The sequence below is a fragment of the Anomaloglossus baeobatrachus genome, chromosome 3 (assembly GCF_048569485.1).
Source record: "Anomaloglossus baeobatrachus isolate aAnoBae1 chromosome 3, aAnoBae1.hap1, whole genome shotgun sequence".
Taxonomy (NCBI): Eukaryota; Metazoa; Chordata; class Amphibia; order Anura; family Aromobatidae; genus Anomaloglossus; species Anomaloglossus baeobatrachus.
The window spans coordinates 30,142,653-30,159,923 of record NC_134355.1 but is presented as its reverse complement, the minus strand read 5'-3'; the positions used below and the strand labels follow the sequence as shown (position 1 = coordinate 30,159,923).

The window sequence follows — 17,271 nt, the reverse complement described above, 5'->3', positions numbered from 1 at the left end:
TTCTTGTACATCAGGGCAGTATTATAGTAGTTATATTCTTGTACATTGGGAGCAGTATTATAGTAGATATATTCCTGTACATAGGTGGCAGTATTATAGTAGTTATATTCTTGTACATAGGGGGCAGTATTATAGTAGTTATATTCTTGTACATCAGGGCAGTATTATAGTAGTTATATTCCTGTACATAGGGGGCAGTATTATAGTAGTTATATTCCTGTACATAGGTGGCAGTATTATAGTAGTTATATTCTTGTACATAGGAGCAGTATTATAGATGCTATATTCTTGTACATAGGAGCAGTATTATAGATGCTATATTCTTGTACATAGGAGCAGTATTATAGTAGTTATATTCTTGTACATTGGGAGCAGTATTATAGTAGATATATTTGTGTACATGACAGAATTTCAGCTCTTGCCTTCTGATCCTCTGTGAAGTCGGACGTGTTGGCCGATGATTGCGCCTCCTTCTGTAATTGTCGGGCCAATCTATAAAATGACAAAAAGGAAATTATTGAACGCGTTTTCACTAGAACGGCTCCTAAAACCTCGAGCCTCATTGATCAGAACGGTCTGACAGAAAATTCGGGCCTTGTTTCTCTCAGCAGCCTGACTGCGCCTTTCATTTCCCCCGCATTAGTGTAAGAAGTGAGAGGTACATTGTAGTTGGTTGCTATGGGCGACAAGACTGGTTTTTCCTGTCAGACATCTTGGCTACATGGTCGGGCGCTGTACATGTCTTATCGGTGACTCAGACACCGGACCCGGCCTCATTTTATCTTAGTTTTGTCAGAAAAGTGTCCAAAAATAGGATCAAGACTGGAGTACAAAAAAACAACCAAAAAGGAAGGGAAAATTTCATTTTTAACAGTTTTTGCAGACCATAAAGAAACATGGCACCCCTCAAGAGCTCACAAATGGCATGTCAACACCTAGATACAGATGTGCTCAAAAGTTTACACGCCCCGGCAGATGTTTTGCTTTCCTGGCCTTTTTTCAGAGAACATGAATGATCACACACGCAATTTTTTTCCACTCATGGTTAGTTGAAGCCACTTTTTGTGTTTTCTCTTTTTAAATCATAATTATAACCAAAAACATCCAAATGATTCTGATAAAAAGTTCACCCCCCCCAGTTCTTAATACCGTGTAGTGCCCCCTCTAAAATCAATGACAGCTTGAAGTTTCTTGTGGTAGTTGTGGATGAGGCTCTTTATTTTCTCACATGGTAAAGCCGCCCATTCTTCTTGGAAAAAAAACCCTCCAGTTCCTGTCAGTTCCTGGGCTTTCTTGCATGAACTGCACTCTTGATTTCTCCTCAGATTGGCTCAATGATATTGAGGTCAGGAGACTGAGATGGCCACTCCAGAACCTTCACTTTGTTCTGCTGGAGCCAATGACAGGTCGACTTGGATCGTTGTCATGTTGGAATCTCCAAGTACGTCCCATGCGCAGCTCCAGGGCTGATGAGAGCAAAGTTGCCTCCAGTATTTGCCGATAACGTGCTATATTCAATTTTCCTTCAACTTTGGCCAAGTTTCCTGTGCCTTTGTAGCTCACACATCCCATCATCAGCGATCCACCTCCATGCTTTACTGTAGGAATGGTGTTCCTTTCATCATAGGCCTTTTTGACACCTCTCTAAATGTAACGTTTATGGTTATGGCCAAAAAGTTTGTTTTTGGTCTCATCACTCCAAATTACCTTGTGTCAGAAGTTTGGAGGCTTGTCTCTGTGCTGTTTGGCATATTGTAGGCAAGATACTTTGTGGCATTTGCACAGTAATGGCTTTCTTCTGGCGACTTGACCATGCAGCCTATTTTTCTTCAAGTGCCTCCGTATTGTTCGTCGCAAAGCAGCTACACCGTTAGTTTTCAGTGACTCCTGTATTTCAGCTGATGTTATTTGTGGGTTTTTCTTTACATCCCGAACAATTTTCCTGGCAGTTGTGGCCGAAATTTTTGTTGGTCTACCTGATTGTGGTTTGGTTTGTACAGAGCTTCTGATTTTCCATTTGTTAATCACAGTTTGACCACTGCTGACAGCCATTATCAATTCCTTGGATATCTTTTTGTATCCCTTTCCTGTTTTATACAGTTCAACTATCTTTTCCCCTAGATCCACTGACAATTCTTTTGCTTTCACCATGACTCACAGTGCAGAAACGTCACTGGCTGGATAACTGATGTCTGTCTGGACCCCAGAAACTTACAGCTTTTATGCACACACTGATTACAAGCAAACAGGTCACAGGTGAGGATATTACCATTATTAGCCATTCAAATCTGTTTGTGTCAACTTCTGTGCATGTTATCAGCCAAAATCAACAGGGTGTGTGAACTTTAGATCAGGGTCATTTGGAGGTTTTTAGTTGTTATTATGATTTAAAAAGAAAAACACAGTAGTGACAATAAATGGCTTCACCCGACCACTAACCATGAGTGGAAAAAAAAGATTGTGTTATCATTCATATTCTCTGGAACAAAGCCAAGAAAGTAAAAAAATATGCCAGGGTGTGTAAACTTTTGAGCACAGCTGTATATACTTGTGGCCATTTCATATGTGTGCGCTGTCCCCTTTAAGAGCGGTTCAGCAGTGGCGAGTAGCCGTGTAGCAGGGAGGTAGTGTGTGGCCGCCCGTCTGTGTATGGATTTCATCTCTTATTCACATCCTGTTGAAAGTCTCCACCCAAAAAAAAAAAAAAAAATATAGCCGGAGATTCTGGGTGGGAGCAAATAATCCGGCAAACTGACAGGAATGGAGGAAATCTCAGCGCAGATAGAGTGTGACTGAGCAGGAGGGGAAAAAAAAAAAAAAAAAGACTAAAAATCAAGAGTCACCACCGAGCAGAGAAGGAGATGATCGCAGATCTAATACATCACAGAGCAAAAAACAAAAATGAAATAAAAAAAATTGTAATGGATGTCACTTTGGGTAACATGCCATGTGATATGCGGAGTACGCCGGCCTCTCTGCCCCCAGGAAAGCTGGGTGACTGTTATAATGGTGCCCACAGTTACTAAAAAGTTCTTTAGCACTTTTTTTTTTATAGGTTTTATTTGCCCCTTTAAGATCGACTAGTCATGTCTGTGCCATGGCGGCGTACTGTACATGTCCGCACAGATCAGACATGACCAATCAATCCCATCAGGAGTAGTGAATCTGGAAGGAGCCCCACCCAAATATCTCCTGTATATAAACCCCACCTCACAAAGAACACCTTGTTGTTTAAGATCTCTGTTTGCTGTCAGTGAATGGGAACCTCCAGTGTGGTCCTGGCCATATGATAGAATACGGTATTGATAGGGGTGGCCCAAATTGATCCGCAGAACCTGGCCCAGCAGACATGTCTAATCTGTGACCGCTGGATGGGAGGCCCAAAAACCGCCACCTACCTTAAAGGGGTTGTCTGCTACTTTAAAAGTTATGGCTTATCCACGGGATGGGTCATCAATGTTTTATCGGTGGGGGTCCGACACCCTGCACCCCTCATGATCAGCTGTTCTCAGTGTTGGCGGTGACTGCAATTGTTAATTTACGAAGCCGCACAGCCGTGTACTGCACATACACCCCCATTCACATCTATGGAGGACTGAAGTGTAGTATCTGGCCGCGGCCACTAGTCTGTCGACCCCGGGGTTAGCTGATCACCGGGGTTGCCGGGTGTTGGACCCCACCGATCAGACATTGATGCCCCATCCTCAGGCTACACCATCAGAATCAGGTCTAAAATCCATGATGAAAACTCCATGTGAGCGTATCCTAAAAATAGAAGGATCGGTGACCCCTACAGACACCAGGGATCACAAGTGGAGGGGGCAGAAAACTCTACTGGAATGCAAAACAGAAATAAGGGGCAGGGGATTGTCCCCAAATTATCCAAGCAGAATTGGAGGGCTTGTTCCAGGCACACGTTACACAGCCGTATAAAAGGGAAAAATAACTATAAGGCCATATATACAGATTACACAGGAGGAGGATATAACAAAGTATGAGGCTCAGGACCCCCAGGTATACTAATTGCACAGGTGAGGATGTACCTGGGGAGAGCCTGGGAATTCCCGGGAAGGGCATCATCATCAAGGGCAGGGACCCTTCGGGGGAAGTATCATCATCATCAGGGGCAGGGACCCCTGGAGCCGGGGGGGGGGAAATCATCATTAGGGGCTAGGACCCATTGGCGTATCATGGTCAGGGACCCCTTGGGGGATATCATAGTCAGAGGCTGGGACCCCCAGGGAGGGGGAATATCATAGTCAGGGACCCACTGGGGGGATATCATCGTTAAGGGCAGGGGTCCCAGGGGGTGAATATCATCATCAGGAGCAGGGGCCCCCAAGAGGGATATCATCATCTGTGGCAGGGACCCACTGGGGGGAAAGTATCATCCTCAGGGGCAGGGACCCACTGGGGGAAGGGGGGGGGGATATCATCCTCAGGGGCAGGGACCCACTGGGGGAAGGGGGGGATATCATCCTCAGGGGCAGGGACCCACTGGGGGAGGGGGGGTATCATCCTCAGGGGCAGGGACCCACTGGGGGAGGGGGGGTATCATCCTCAGGGACCCACTGGGGGGGTATCATCGTCAGGGACAGGGACCCACTGGGGGGAGGGGATATTATCGTCAGGGGCAGGGACCCACTGGGGGGAGGGGATATTATCGTCAGGGGCAGGGATCCACGGGGGGGGGGATATCATCTTTAGGGGCAGGGAGCCCGGGGAGGGAATCATCATCAGGAGCAGGGGCACCCGGGGGGTGTATCATCATCAGGAGCAGGGGCACCCGGGGGGTGTATCATCATCAGGAGCAGGGGCACCCGGGGGGTGTATCATCATCAGGAGCAGGGGCACCCGGGGGGTGTATCATCATCAGGAGCAGGGGCACCCGGGGGGGGAATCATCATCAGGAGCAGGGGCACCCGGGGGGGGAATCATCATCAGGAGCAGGGGCACCCGGGGGGGGAATCATCATCAGGAGCAGGGGCACCCGGGGGGGGGGGGGGGGGGAGGGTACCATCATCAGGGGCCCCCGTGTTTCCCGCAGCTGCACCTGTGCACCTCTCCCCTGCAGTATCTCCCGCGCACGGCAGGGGGCGCCCGGCAGCGCTGTCCCACTTACATCTGATACTCATCTATGGCCTCCACCAGTTGCCCCCACGAGTCGAAGTCCGTGCCCTTCTTGAAGCTTGCGTTCCACTTCTGCAGGGTCTTGCTCTGGTCACCCATGGCTGGGGCAGGACACACCCAGAGACGCGCGGCCGCCGCTCAGCTGTGCATCGTCCAGTGAGGCGCACACGTCCCGGGGCCGGTCCCGCTGCAGCTGCTGCCCCTCCTCCGCGGCCAAGCCCATCACATCGGGACAGGAAGCCCCGCCGCCAGCGCCAAACCCCGCCCTTCCCATCCTAAGCCAAGCCTCATTGTCATCTCTAACCACGCCTCTTTTCCGTCTTCGTACATTCCTATTGGCTCAACGGAAATAACACGCCCACCGGTTAAAGAGCACCGGGCGTCGTTACTGTGGCAACCACAGGAGCTTGGTCCACTGCGCATGCCTGACTGGGACATGACGTCATTTTGAATGATTGACAGAGGGGTGAGTGTGTGGTGGGAGCGTCAGGGATGTCACTGCGCGTGCGTAGAGGCGAGCCCCGTCCGTGTTTACCTGTGACGGCAGCGTCACGTGTCTGCTCCTCCCGCTGTGTGACCGCGCTGTGCAGGGAGGAGACTCCGCTAATGCCACAACCAGGAAGAAACTCCGAGACTTCTAGGTACGAGCCGAGAACACGGGGGGCCACACAACGCCGTGCGCAGCCTGCAGAGGTGAGAGCGCCCCCTGCAGAGGACAGTGCGCCCCTACAGGCGCTGGGAGTCGTCCGGTCACCGCTCCAATACTTGTTGATGGGTTTAAGTGTGCTGGAACTACAAGTCCCAGAAAGCCCTTTCTTGCATCTCTATCCGTATCATTGTCTGCAGCTGTCGGGGCATGCTGGGAGTTGTAGTTGATGCAGCCACCATAGACTAAGTGGTGATTGGATGAAAAATGGTAACGATAAGCCGAGATCTCAGAGGAGTCGTGTGCTGCCCCTTATGGTGTATGGTGCTTCGTTCTCTGAGGTCTGGCGGTTGACACCCCGTCCTCTGGTGCCTGGCGGTTGATGCTCTTCTGGTGGTTGGCAGTTGATGCTCCATCTTCTGGTGCCTGGCGGTTGACGCTCTGTCTTCTGGCGGTTGATGCTCTTCTGGTGGTTGGCAGTTGATGCTCCATCTTCTGGTGCCTCGCGGTTGATGCTCTGTCTTCTGGCGGTTGACGCTCCCATCTTCTGATGGCTGGCAGTTGACGCTCCCATCTTCTGATGGCTGGCGGTTGACGCTCTGTCTTCTGGCGGTTGATGCTCTTCTGGTGGTTGGCAGTTGATGCTCCATCTTCTGGTGCCTGGCGGTTGATGCTCTGTCTTCTGGCGGTTGACGCTCAGTCTTCTGGTGGCTGGCAGTTGACACTCCCATCTTCTGATGGCTGGCGGTTGACGCTCCATCTTCTGGTGGCTGGCGGTTGACGCGCCATCTTCTGGTGGCTGGCGGTTGACGCTCCCATCTTCTGGTGGCTGGCGGTTGACGTTTCGTCTTCTTGTGTCTGGCGGTTGACGCTCCGTCTTCTTGTGTCTGGCGGTTGACGCTCCGTCTTCTTGTGTCTGGCGGTTGACGCTCCGTCTTCTTGTGTCTGGCGGTTGACGCTCCGTCTTCTTGTGTCTGGCGGTTGACGCTCCGTCTTCTTGTGTCTGGCGGTTGACGCTCCGTCTTCTTGTGTCTGGCGGTTGGCGCTCCGTCTTCTTGTGTCTGACGGTTGACGCTCCGTCTTCTTGTGTCTGGCGGTTGACGCTCCGTCTTCTTGTGTCTGGCGGTTGACGCTCCGTCTTCTTGTGTCTGGCGGTTGCCGCTCCGTCTTCTTGTGTCTGGCGGTTGGCACTCCGTCTTCTTGTGTCTGGCGGTTGACGCTCCGTCTTCTTGTGTCTGGCGGTTGACGCTCCATTTTCTTGTGTCTGGCGGTTGACGCTCTGTCCTCAGGATCTCGTTGTGAGCACTCAGGCTCATTTTCTTGAGTTCCTCTAGACAGGTGGATAACAGTGTCTTGTATGGCCGTCCCCGGCCTCCTGGTGTGTTGGTGCTGGCAGGTACAATATTTTTCGGTTGCTCCAGTTCAGGGCTCCACTCATCAGTCGCTGCTACTTTGTATCTGTGTTGTGGACACTTTTACAAGTAACTACAGAGTAATCAATAGGGAGGGTGAATCCCCAACTGCTCCATGGACCGTTCAGGCCGCTGAGAACGGCTCCAGCAACAGGGTGGTCTCACGCGGTGGTCTCCAGTCTGGAGCTCAGTCTTCAGTTCTGTGTGGGAAACTACATCTCCCAGCATGCAACAGCCAGAGATTGGAGACACTGTGCATGATCAGAGTATGTGCACCCGGGTCGGATACGCAATGATTTTTCCACCCATATATTACATTACAGGGGCTTTAGATGAGAATTTCCACACACTTGTTTAATTTCTTGCCGAGACCTCTGCTGGCCGTCAGTGAACGGTGACGGATATAGTCAGCCTTTGGCTGTAAAGAATAATGTTACCAGTCACTGACGGGCAGCGGAGATCCTGAAGATGGTGAGAAATGGAAGTATTAAAAGTATGGTTACAGATAAAATAATAAAAAAAACAACATGTGTAAGAGTCAATAGAGAGCAAAGTCTCCGTATGATAACCAGAAGGGCTCGGTCCTCGGAGCAGAACATCCACCTCTGCCACATGTCACAGAAAGGCACAAACATGAACCTCAAATAGGGGGTAGGAGATTCTGAAGACATGGCTGCTGTCTTCCAGCAACAGTGGCTGACATCTCTATAGGCCAGGGGTCTCAAGCTCGGCTGGGTATAGGGGCCGCACATGTTTCTTTTACAGTTTTTCCCATTTTTGTAAGTGATATTGTTTTACCATTAGCACCAAAAAGTAATTTTGGCCAATATCTTGTAGTAAATTTCCCATCCTGGTCTTCATCCTGTAGTAATGTCTCCATCCTGGTCTTCATCCTGTAGTAATGTCTCCATCCTGGTCCCCTTCTTGTAGTAATGTGCCCCGTCCTGGTCCCCTTCTTGTAGTAATGTGCTCCATCCTGGTCCCCTTCTTGTAGTAATGTGCCCCATCCTGGTCCCCTTCTTGTAGTAATGTGCCACATCCTGGTCCCCTTCTTGTAGTAATGTGCTCCATCCTGGTCCCCTTCTTGTAGTAATGTGCTCCATCCTGGTCCCCTTCTTGTAGTAATGTGCTCCATCCTGGTCCCCTTCTTGTAGTAATGTGCTCCATCCTGGTCCCCTTCTTGTAGTAATGTGCTCCATCCTGGTCCCCTTCTTGTAGTAATGTGCTCCATCCTGGTCCCCTTCTTGTAGTAATGTGCTCCATCCTGGTCCCCTTCTTGTAGTAATGTGCCCCATCCTGGTCCCCTTCTTGTAGTAATGTGCCACATCCTGGTCCCCTTCTTGTAGTAATGTGCCACATCCTGGTCCCCTTCTTGTAGTAATGTGCCACATCCTGGTCCCCTTCTTGTAGTAATGTGCTCCATCCTGGTCCCCTTGTGGTAATGTGTCCCATCCTGTTCCCCTTCTTGTTGTAATGTGCCCCATCCTGGTCCCCTTCTTGTAGTAATGTGCTCCATCCTGGTCCCCTTCTTGTAGTAATGTGCCCCGTCCTGGTCCCCTTCTTGTAGTAATGTGCCCCGTCCTGGTCCCCTTCTTGTAGTAATGTGCCCCGTCCTGGTCCCCTTCTTGTAGTAATGTGCCCCGTCCTGGTCCCCTTCTTGTAGTAATGTGCCCCGTCCTGGTCCCCTTCTTGTAGTAATGTGCCCCGTCCTGGTCCCCTTCTTTTAGTAATGTCTCCATCCTGGTCCCCTTCTTGTAGTAATGTGCTCCATCCTGGTCCCCTTCTTGTAGTAATGTCTCCATCCTGGTCCCCTTCTTGTAGTAATGTCTCCATCCTGGTTCCCTTCTTGTAGTAATGTCTCCATCCTGGTCCCCTTCTTGTAGTAATGTCTCCATCCTGGTCCCCTTCTTGTAGTAATGTCTCCATCCTGGTCCCCTTCTTGTAGTAATGTCTCCATCCTGGTCCCCTTCTTGTAGTAATGTCTCCATCCTGGTCCCCTTCTTGTAGTAATGTCTCCATCCTGGTCCCCTTCTTGTAGTAATGTCTCCATCCTGGTCCCCTTCTTGTAGTAATGTCTCCATCCTGGTCCCCTTCTTGTAGTAATGTCTCCATCCTGGTCCCCTTCTTGTAGTAATGTGCCCCATCCTGGTCCCCTTCTTGTAGTAATGTGCCCCGTCCTGGTCCCCTTCTTGTAGTAATGTGCCCCGTCCTGGTCCCCTTCTTGCAGTAATGTGCTCCATCATGGTCCCCTTGTGGTAATGTGTCCCATCCTGTTCCCCTTCTTGTAGTAATGTGCCCCATCCTGGTCCCCTTCTTGTAGTAATGTGCCACATCCTGGTCCCCTTCTTGTAGTAATGTGCCACATCCTGGTCCCCTTGTGGTAATGTGTCCCATCCTGTTCCCCTTCTTGTTGTAATGTGCCCCATCCTGGTCCCCTTCTTGTAGTAATGTGCTCCAAACTGGTCCCCTTCTTGTAGTAATGTGCCCCGTCCTGGTCCCCTTCTTGTAGTAATGTGCCCCGTCCTGGTCCCCTTCTTGTAGTAATGTGCCCCGTCCTGGTCCCCTTCTTGTAGTAATGTGCCCCGTCCTGGTCCCCTTCTTGCAGTAATGTGCTCCATCATGGTCCCCTTGTGGTAATGTGTCCCATCCTGTTCCCCTTCTTGTTGTAATGTGCCCCATCCTGGTCCCCTTCTTTTAGTAATGTGCCCCGTCCTGGTCCCCTTCTTGTAGTAATGTGCCCCGTCCTGGTCCCCTTCTTGTAGTAATGTGCCCCGTCCTGGTCCCCTTCTTGTAGTAATGTGCCCCGTCCTGGTCCCCTTCTTGTAGTAATGTCTCCCGTCCTGGTCCCCTTCTTGTAGTAATGTCTCCATCCTGGTCCCCTTCTTGTAGTAATGTGCCCCATCCTGGTCCCCTTCTTGTAGTAATGTGCCACATCCTGGTCCCCTTCTTGTAGTAATGTGCCACATCCTGGTCCCCTTCTTGTAGTAATGTGCTCCATCCTGGTCCCCTTGTGGTAATGTGTCCCATCCTGTTCCCCTTCTATGTTGTAATGTGCCCCATCCTGGTCCCCTTCTTGTAGTAATGTGCTCCATCCTGGTCCCCTTCTTGTAGTAATGTGCCCCGTCCTGGTCCCCTTCTTGTAGTAATGTGCCCCGTCCTGGTCCCCTTCTTGTAGTAATGTGCCCCGTCCTGGTCCCCTTCTTTTAGTAATGTGCCCCGTCCTGGTCCCCTTCTTGTAGTAATGTGCCCCGTCCTGGTCCCCTTCTTGTAGTAATGTGCCCCGTCCTGGTCCCCTTCTTGTAGTAATGTGCCCCGTCCTGGTCCCCTTCTTGTAGTAATGTGCCCCGTCCTGGTCCCCTTCTTGCAGTAATGTGCTCCATCATGGTCCCCTTGTGGTAATGTGTCCCATCCTGTTCCCCTTCTTGTTGTAATGTGCCCCATCCTGGTCCCCTTCTTTTAGTAATGTGCCCCGTCCTGGTCCCCTTCTTGTAGTAATGTGCCCCATCCTGGTCCCCTTCTTGTAGTAATGTGCCCCGTCCTGGTCCCCTTCTTGTAGTAATGTGCCCCGTCCTGGTCCCCTTCTTGTAGTAATGTGCCCCGTCCTGGTCCCCTTCTTGTAGTAATGTGTCCCATCCTGGTCCCTTTCTTGTAGTAATGTCTCCATCCTGGTCCCCTTCTTGTAGTAATGTCTCCATCCTGGTCCCCTTCTTGTAGTAATGTGCTCCATCCTGGTCCCCTTCTTGTAGTAATGTGCTCCATCCTGGTCCCCTTCTTGTAGTAATGTGCCCCATCCTGGTCCCCTTCTTGTAGTAATGTGCCACATCCTGGTCCCCTTCTTGTAGTAATGTGCCACATCCTGGTCCCCTTGTGGTAATGTGTCCCATCCTGTTCCCCTTCTTGTTGTAATGTGCCCCATCCTGGTCCCCTTCTTGTAGTAATGTGCTCCATCCTGGTCCCCTTCTTGTAGTAATGTGCCCCGTCCTGGTCCCCTTCTTGTAGTAATGTGCCCCGTCCTGGTCCCCTTCTTGTAGTAATGTGCCCCGTCCTGGTCCCCTTGTTGTAGTAATGTGCCCCGTCCTGGTCCCCTTCTTGCAGTAATGTGCTCCATCCTGGTCCCCTTGTGGTAATGTGTCCCATCCTGTTCCCCTTCTTGTTGTAATGTGCCCCATCCTGGTCCCCTTCTTTTAGTAATGTGCCCCGTCCTGGTCCCCTTCTTGTAGTAATGTGCCCCGTCCTGGTCCCCTTCTTGTAGTAATGTGCCCCGTCCTGGTCCCCTTCTTGTAGTAATGTGCCCCGTCCTGGTCCCCTTCTTGTAGTAATGTCTCCCGTCCTGGTCCCCTTCTTGTAGTAATGTCTCCATCCTGGTCCCCTTCTTGTAGTAATGTCTCCATCCTGGTCCCCTTCTTGTAGTAATGTCTCCATCCTGGTCCCCTTCTTGTAGTAATGTGCTCCATCCTGGTTCCCTTCTTGTAGTAATGTCTCCATCCTGGTCCCCTTCTTGTAGTAATGTCTCCATCCTGGTCCCCTTCTTGTAGTAATGTGCTCCATCCTGGTTCCCTTCTTGTAGTAATGTCTCCATCCTGGTCCCCTTCTTGTAGTAATGTCTCCATCCTGGTCCCCTTCTCGTAGTAATGTCTCCATCCTGGTTCCCTTCTTGTAGTAATGTCTCCATCCTGGTTCCCTTCTTGTAGTAATGTCTCCATCCTGGTCCCCTTCTTGTAGTAATGTCTCCATCCTGGTCCCCTTCTTGTAGTAATGTCTCCATCCTGGTCCCCTTCTTGTAGTAATGTCTCCATCCTGGTCCCCTTCTTGTAGTAATGTCTCCATCCTGGTCCCCTTCTTGTAGTAATGTCTCCATCCTGGTCCCCTTCTTGTAGTAATGTCTCCATCCTGGTCCCCTTCTTGTAGTAATATGCTCCATCCTGGTCCCCTTCTTGTAGTAATGTCTCCAGCCTGGTCCCCTTCTTGTAGTAATGTGCTCCATCCTGGTCCCCTTCTTGTAGTAATGTGCCCCATCCTGGTCCCCTTCTTGTAGTAATGTCTCCATCCTGGTCCCCTTCTTGTAGTAATGTGCCCCGTCCTGGTCCCCTTCTTGTAGTAATGTGCCCCGTCCTGGTCCCCTTCTTGTAGTAATGTGCCCCGTCCTGGTCCCCTTCTTGTAGTAATGTGCCCCGTCCTGGTCCCCTTCTTGTAGTAATGTGCCCCGTCCTGGTCCCCTTCTTGTAGTAATGTGCCCCGTCCTGGTCCCCTTCTTGTAGTAATGTGCCCCGTCCTGGTCCCCTTCTTGTAGTAATGTGCCCCGTCCTGGTCCCCTTCTTGTAGTAATGTGCCCCGTCCTGGTCCCCTTCTTGTAGTAATGTGCCCCGTCCTGGTCCCCTTCTTGTAGTAATGTGCCCCGTCCTGGTCCCTTTCTTGTAGTAATGTGCTCCATCCTGGTCCCCTTCTTGTAGTAATGTGCCCCGTTCTGGTCCCCTTCTTGTAGTAATATGCCCATTCTTGGCCCCATTTTAAAGTAATGTTCCCATCCTATAGTAATTTTCCCTTATATGCGGGTCTTCATATACACATAAAAATAAAAGATTCTTCTCACCTGTCCTCCGTTCCCTCGGTGTCCTCTTCCCTGCTTCTTGCGACCCGCAGGTCCATGGACCCAGTGATGATCGAGGCTGCAGTAGTCGTGCTTTATTTCATTTGAATGAACTGGTGCTGCGCAGAGTTCTCTAGCACTAAATCAATGGCAGCCGCCGGCGAATCAGGGTCCAGCACTTGACGTCCTATCACTACGTCAGCTGCTGCTCTGCTGTGATTGGTCAGCGGTTGCCTTAGGTATAGTTCTGCAGAAAGCTGTGCGCGGCACCGCAGAAGTTCATTCAAATGAAATAAAGCTCTGACTACTGCGGGCACCGACCGCGATCATCACTGGGTCCACGGGTCTGCGGGCTGCAAGAAGAAGCCTGAGGGGCCGCGTGTTTGAGACCCCTGCTATAGGCCATCTATGGGAATGCCGCTCGCCTCTGGTCACTTGGCTTTACAGCCAGCCATGCTTTACTAATCTGTCACTGGATTTCACAATACAGACTGTATACATTATTAAATAGATCTGAGACCTGACGAAGCTGGGGAAAATCCATGTCAGAATGACTGCATAATCTAGTTTAAAATGAATCGCCACACACTCAGCCTAACTAACGGCCCCTCAGTGTCCCTCCTCCCTGCTATTGCTGAATTTCCACCCACCTAGCTTGACTGACATCTCCTTGTATCCCACCCTCCTCCTGCTGAATCTCTGCCCACCGAGCCTGACTGACAACTCCTCAGTGTCCCTACTCCCTGCTGCTATTAAATTTCCTCCCACCTAACCTAATTGTTTACTCCTCAGTGTCCCTTCTCCCTGATATTGTTGAATTTCCACCCACCTAGCCTGACAACTCCTCAGTGTCCCTCCTCCCTGCTGCTGTTGAATTTCCTCCCACCTAACCTAATTAACAGTTCCTGTGTCCCTCCTCCCTGCTATTGCTGAATTTCCACCCACCTAGCCTGACTGACATCTCCTTGTATCCCACCCTCCTGCTGAATCTCTGCCCACTGAGCCTGAGTGGCAGCTCCTCAGTGTTCCTCCTCCCTGCTGCTATCTCCCACTGCTCAGTACATGCTGCAGCTGACCTTGAAGCTGGGAGCAGAGACTGAATACACTTGGACTCCTGAACTCTCTCTTCAGTTGGACTTTTCAAAATTTTAATTTTCCAATCCTTCTGAATTTCACTGTAAGTACACCAGCTTCATCAAGCTGCAGAGGTCTATTTAATAATGTATTGTGAAATCTGGTGACAGATCCGCTCTCAATGGTTAATAAAGGTCCTGGCGCACCGCGGCGTGTGACTTTTCATTAGTTTCCTTCTATCGTTGGATGTGATTAGTGGCGGATTTGATGACCCGGTAATGATTTTCTTGGCAGTGACTTGTGATTACAGATCCCTTCTATAATTAACCAGCGATGAGATCACATGGTCACATGCCGGGCACAGATCACACATTGCACAAGTGACCTAAGAAATCTGATCCCTCCCAGGGCGGCTGCAGAGGTGAATGAGATGTAGCAGAGCCGGGCAGGTTGTGTGCTGCATTGTGTAAATCCATTTCTCTCTTTGCTCGCTGAGTGATGTTATGTTTCCTCCTTGGTGAGATGGATCCTCGAGGCCTCTGGTCCAGATGAACACGGGCGCAGGATGCTGGAGTCAGGGTAAATCGGTGTCAGTGAAGTAGCGGGATCTAGAGTAGGTGCTAAAGTGGTGTAGCAGAGCTGGGACAGCGGAGACTGGATATAGCAGCGATGGAGGATGTAGCAGAGCTGGGACAGCGGAGACTGGATATAGCAGCGATGGAGGATGTAGCAGAGCTGGGACAGCGGAGACTGGATATAGCAGCGATGGAGGATGTAGCAGAGCTGGGACAGCGGAGACTGGATATAGCAGCGATGGAGGATGTAGCAGAGCTGGGACAGCGGAGACTGGATATAGCAGCGATGGAGGATGTAGCAGAGCTGGGACAGCGGAGACTGGATATAGCAGCGATGGAGGATGTAGCAGAGCTGGGACAGCGGAGACTGGATATAGCAGCGATGGAGGATGTAGCAGAGCTGGGACAGCGGAGACTGGATATAGCAGCGATGGAGGATGTAGCAGAGCTGGGACAGCGGAGACTGGATATAGCAGCGATGGAGGATGTAGAAGAGCTGGGACAGCCGAGACTGGATATAGCAGCGATGGAGGATGTAGCAGAGCTGGGACAGCGGAGACTGGATATAGCAGCGATGGAGGATGTAGAAGAGCTGGGACAGCGGAGACTGGATATAGCAGCGATGGAGGATGTAGCAGAGCTGGGACAGCGGAGACTGGATATAGCAGCGATGGAGGATGTAGCAGAGCTGGGACAGCGGAGACTGGATATAGCAGCGATGGAGGATGTAGCAGAGCTGGGACAGCGGAGACTGGATATAGCAGCGATGGAGGATGTAGCAGAGCTGGGACAGCGGAGACTGGATATAGCAGCGATGGAGGATGTAGCAGAGCTGGGACAGCCGAGACTGGATCTGCAGCCATTTTCAATTGGAGTAAGTACAATTTGGCCATGTGAACGCTGTAGATTCCCGAGCACGGGGGCGGCCTCGTCATCGGTGTCTGGGGATGGGGTTGGTCCTTTTTCGGGACTTCCTTTGTGGGTTACATCATCAGTCTGGGAGGGACCGGATTTTCAGGTTTGACTTCACTGTTTCCTTGTACAGAATTTCTTGATGCCCAACTTTTTTTTTTTTTCAATCACCATTGGTCCATCTGCTTTTCGGGAGCTCACGTGACCGTCCTCTCGCCCATCCTGCCTCCTTGGTAAACGCTAGCACCTATTTACCACATTTGTCCATTAGGCCAGTCTGACCTTAGGGCCCAGAAATCCCACACACTGGTATCTTGCAGACTGTCCACACTACTGCTGCAGCCAATCACTGATATCAGATGTAGACGTCGAACTGCTGAGCCCGGTGATTGGCTGCAGCGTTCATGTGTTCTGTAGTCCTGATGTCATCACTGCAGCTTGTAAGCAAAGACAGGAGCAGCGGCGGCGAAGTGTTGCCGGAGCGGCTGAGGGCAAGTTACCCGAGTGCAAGCGATTTACATGAATGTAGCCAATATTTTTGAGATTTGGTCCCTTCATGTGTCACCTGATGACAACTCGTGGCCTGTGGTGCTAAGAATAATCAGGAAACTGGGGACCCTGCTCCCCCCCATAGCGTCAGGTAGAGTCATTGTGTCCAGCAGTCATGTACAGGAGCGCAGCGTCATAGGCCGGGTCGTATTTAAAGTGACAGCACCATCTACTGCACAGTGCATTTTGTAGTAATCCATATAATACATTCTGTAGAAAGGGGAGGTGAAAGGGAACTGATGAGAAGTTTGTACCATATTAATCCTTGGTTAGTGATAATCCTGCCTACATTAATCAGTTCATTGTTAATCCTGCTTGTTTTGTCTCCAGCAGTTGAGTAATAATCTTACCTTTTTTGTCTCCAGCAGTTCAGTGATAATCCTGCCTGTCTTGCCTCCAGCAGTATAGTGATTATTTTGCTTGTCTTGTCTCCATCAATTTAGTGATAATCCTGGCTTTCTTGCCTCCAGCAATAAAGTGATGATCTCTGCTGTCTTAGCTCCAGCAGTTTATTGATAATCCTGTTGAACATCTCTCCAGTAGTTCAGTGATAATCTTGCCTGTTTTGTCTCCAGCAGTATAGTGATTATTTTGCTTGCCTTGTCTCAATCAGTTTAGTGATAATCTTGCCTTTCTTGTCTCTAGCACTTCAGTGATAGTCCTGCCTGTCTTGTCTCCAGCAGTTCAGTGATAATCTTGCCTGTCTTGTCTCCACCACTTCAGTGATAATCCTGCCTGTCTTGTCTAGCACTTCAGTGATAGTCCTGCCTGTCTTGTCTCCAGCAGTTCAGTGATAATCCTGCCTGTCTTGTCTCCAGCAGTTCAGTGATAATCCTGCCTGTCTTGCCTCCAGCAGTTCAGTGATAATCCTGCCTGTCTTGCCTCCAGCAGTATAGTGATTATTTTGCTTGTCTTGTCTCCATCAATTTAGTGATAATCCTGCCTTTCTTGCCTCCAGCACTTCAGTGATAATCCTGCCTGTCTTGCCTCCAGCAATAAAGTGATGATCTCTGTTTTCTTAGCTCCAGCAGTTTATTGATAATCCTGTTGAACATCTCTCCAGTAGTTCAGTGATAATCCTGCCTGTCTTGTCTCCAGCAGTTCAGTGATAATCCTGCCTGTCTTGTCTCCAGCAGTTCAGTGATAATCCTGCCTGTCTTGTCTCCACCACTTCAGTGATAATCCTGCCTGTCTTGTCTAGCACTTCAGTGATAGTCCTGCCTGTCTTGTCTCCAGCAGTACAGTGATAATCCTGCCTGTCCTGTCTCCAGCAGTTCAGTGATAATCCTGCCTTTCTTGTCTCCAGCAGTTCAGTGATAGTCCTGCCTGTCTTGTCTCCAGCAGTTCAGTGATAATCCTGCCTGTCTTGTCTCCAGCAGTTCAGTG

The 17,271-nt window shown here is 50.4% G+C and overlaps 2 protein-coding genes across 3 annotated transcripts in view; one reads left to right on the top strand and one right to left on the bottom strand.

The window, feature by feature from the left end:
- The window catches only part of AIDA (axin interactor, dorsalization associated), a 42,337-nt gene extending 36,965 nt beyond the window's left edge, over positions 1–5,372 (bottom strand). The window contains exons 1-2 of the mRNA XM_075337973.1: positions 5,123–5,372; positions 423–492 (exon numbers count right to left, since the gene is read on the bottom strand). Of these exons, the coding sequence (XP_075194088.1) occupies positions 423–492; positions 5,123–5,229 (177 nt within the window). The 5' untranslated portion in view covers positions 5,230–5,372. The remainder of the gene's footprint in view (positions 1–422; positions 493–5,122) is intronic.
- Positions 5,373–5,664: 292 nt separating this feature from the next.
- BROX (BRO1 domain and CAAX motif containing) overlaps positions 5,665–17,271 on the top strand; it is a 50,953-nt gene continuing 39,346 nt past the window's right edge. The window contains exon 1 of one of the 2 annotated variants that reach the window (XM_075339102.1): positions 5,665–5,771. The gene's annotated coding sequence lies outside the window, so the exon portion shown is untranslated. Of the gene's footprint in view, positions 5,824–17,271 lie in introns of both variants that reach the window. The other variant, XM_075339101.1, reaches the window with a different exon arrangement.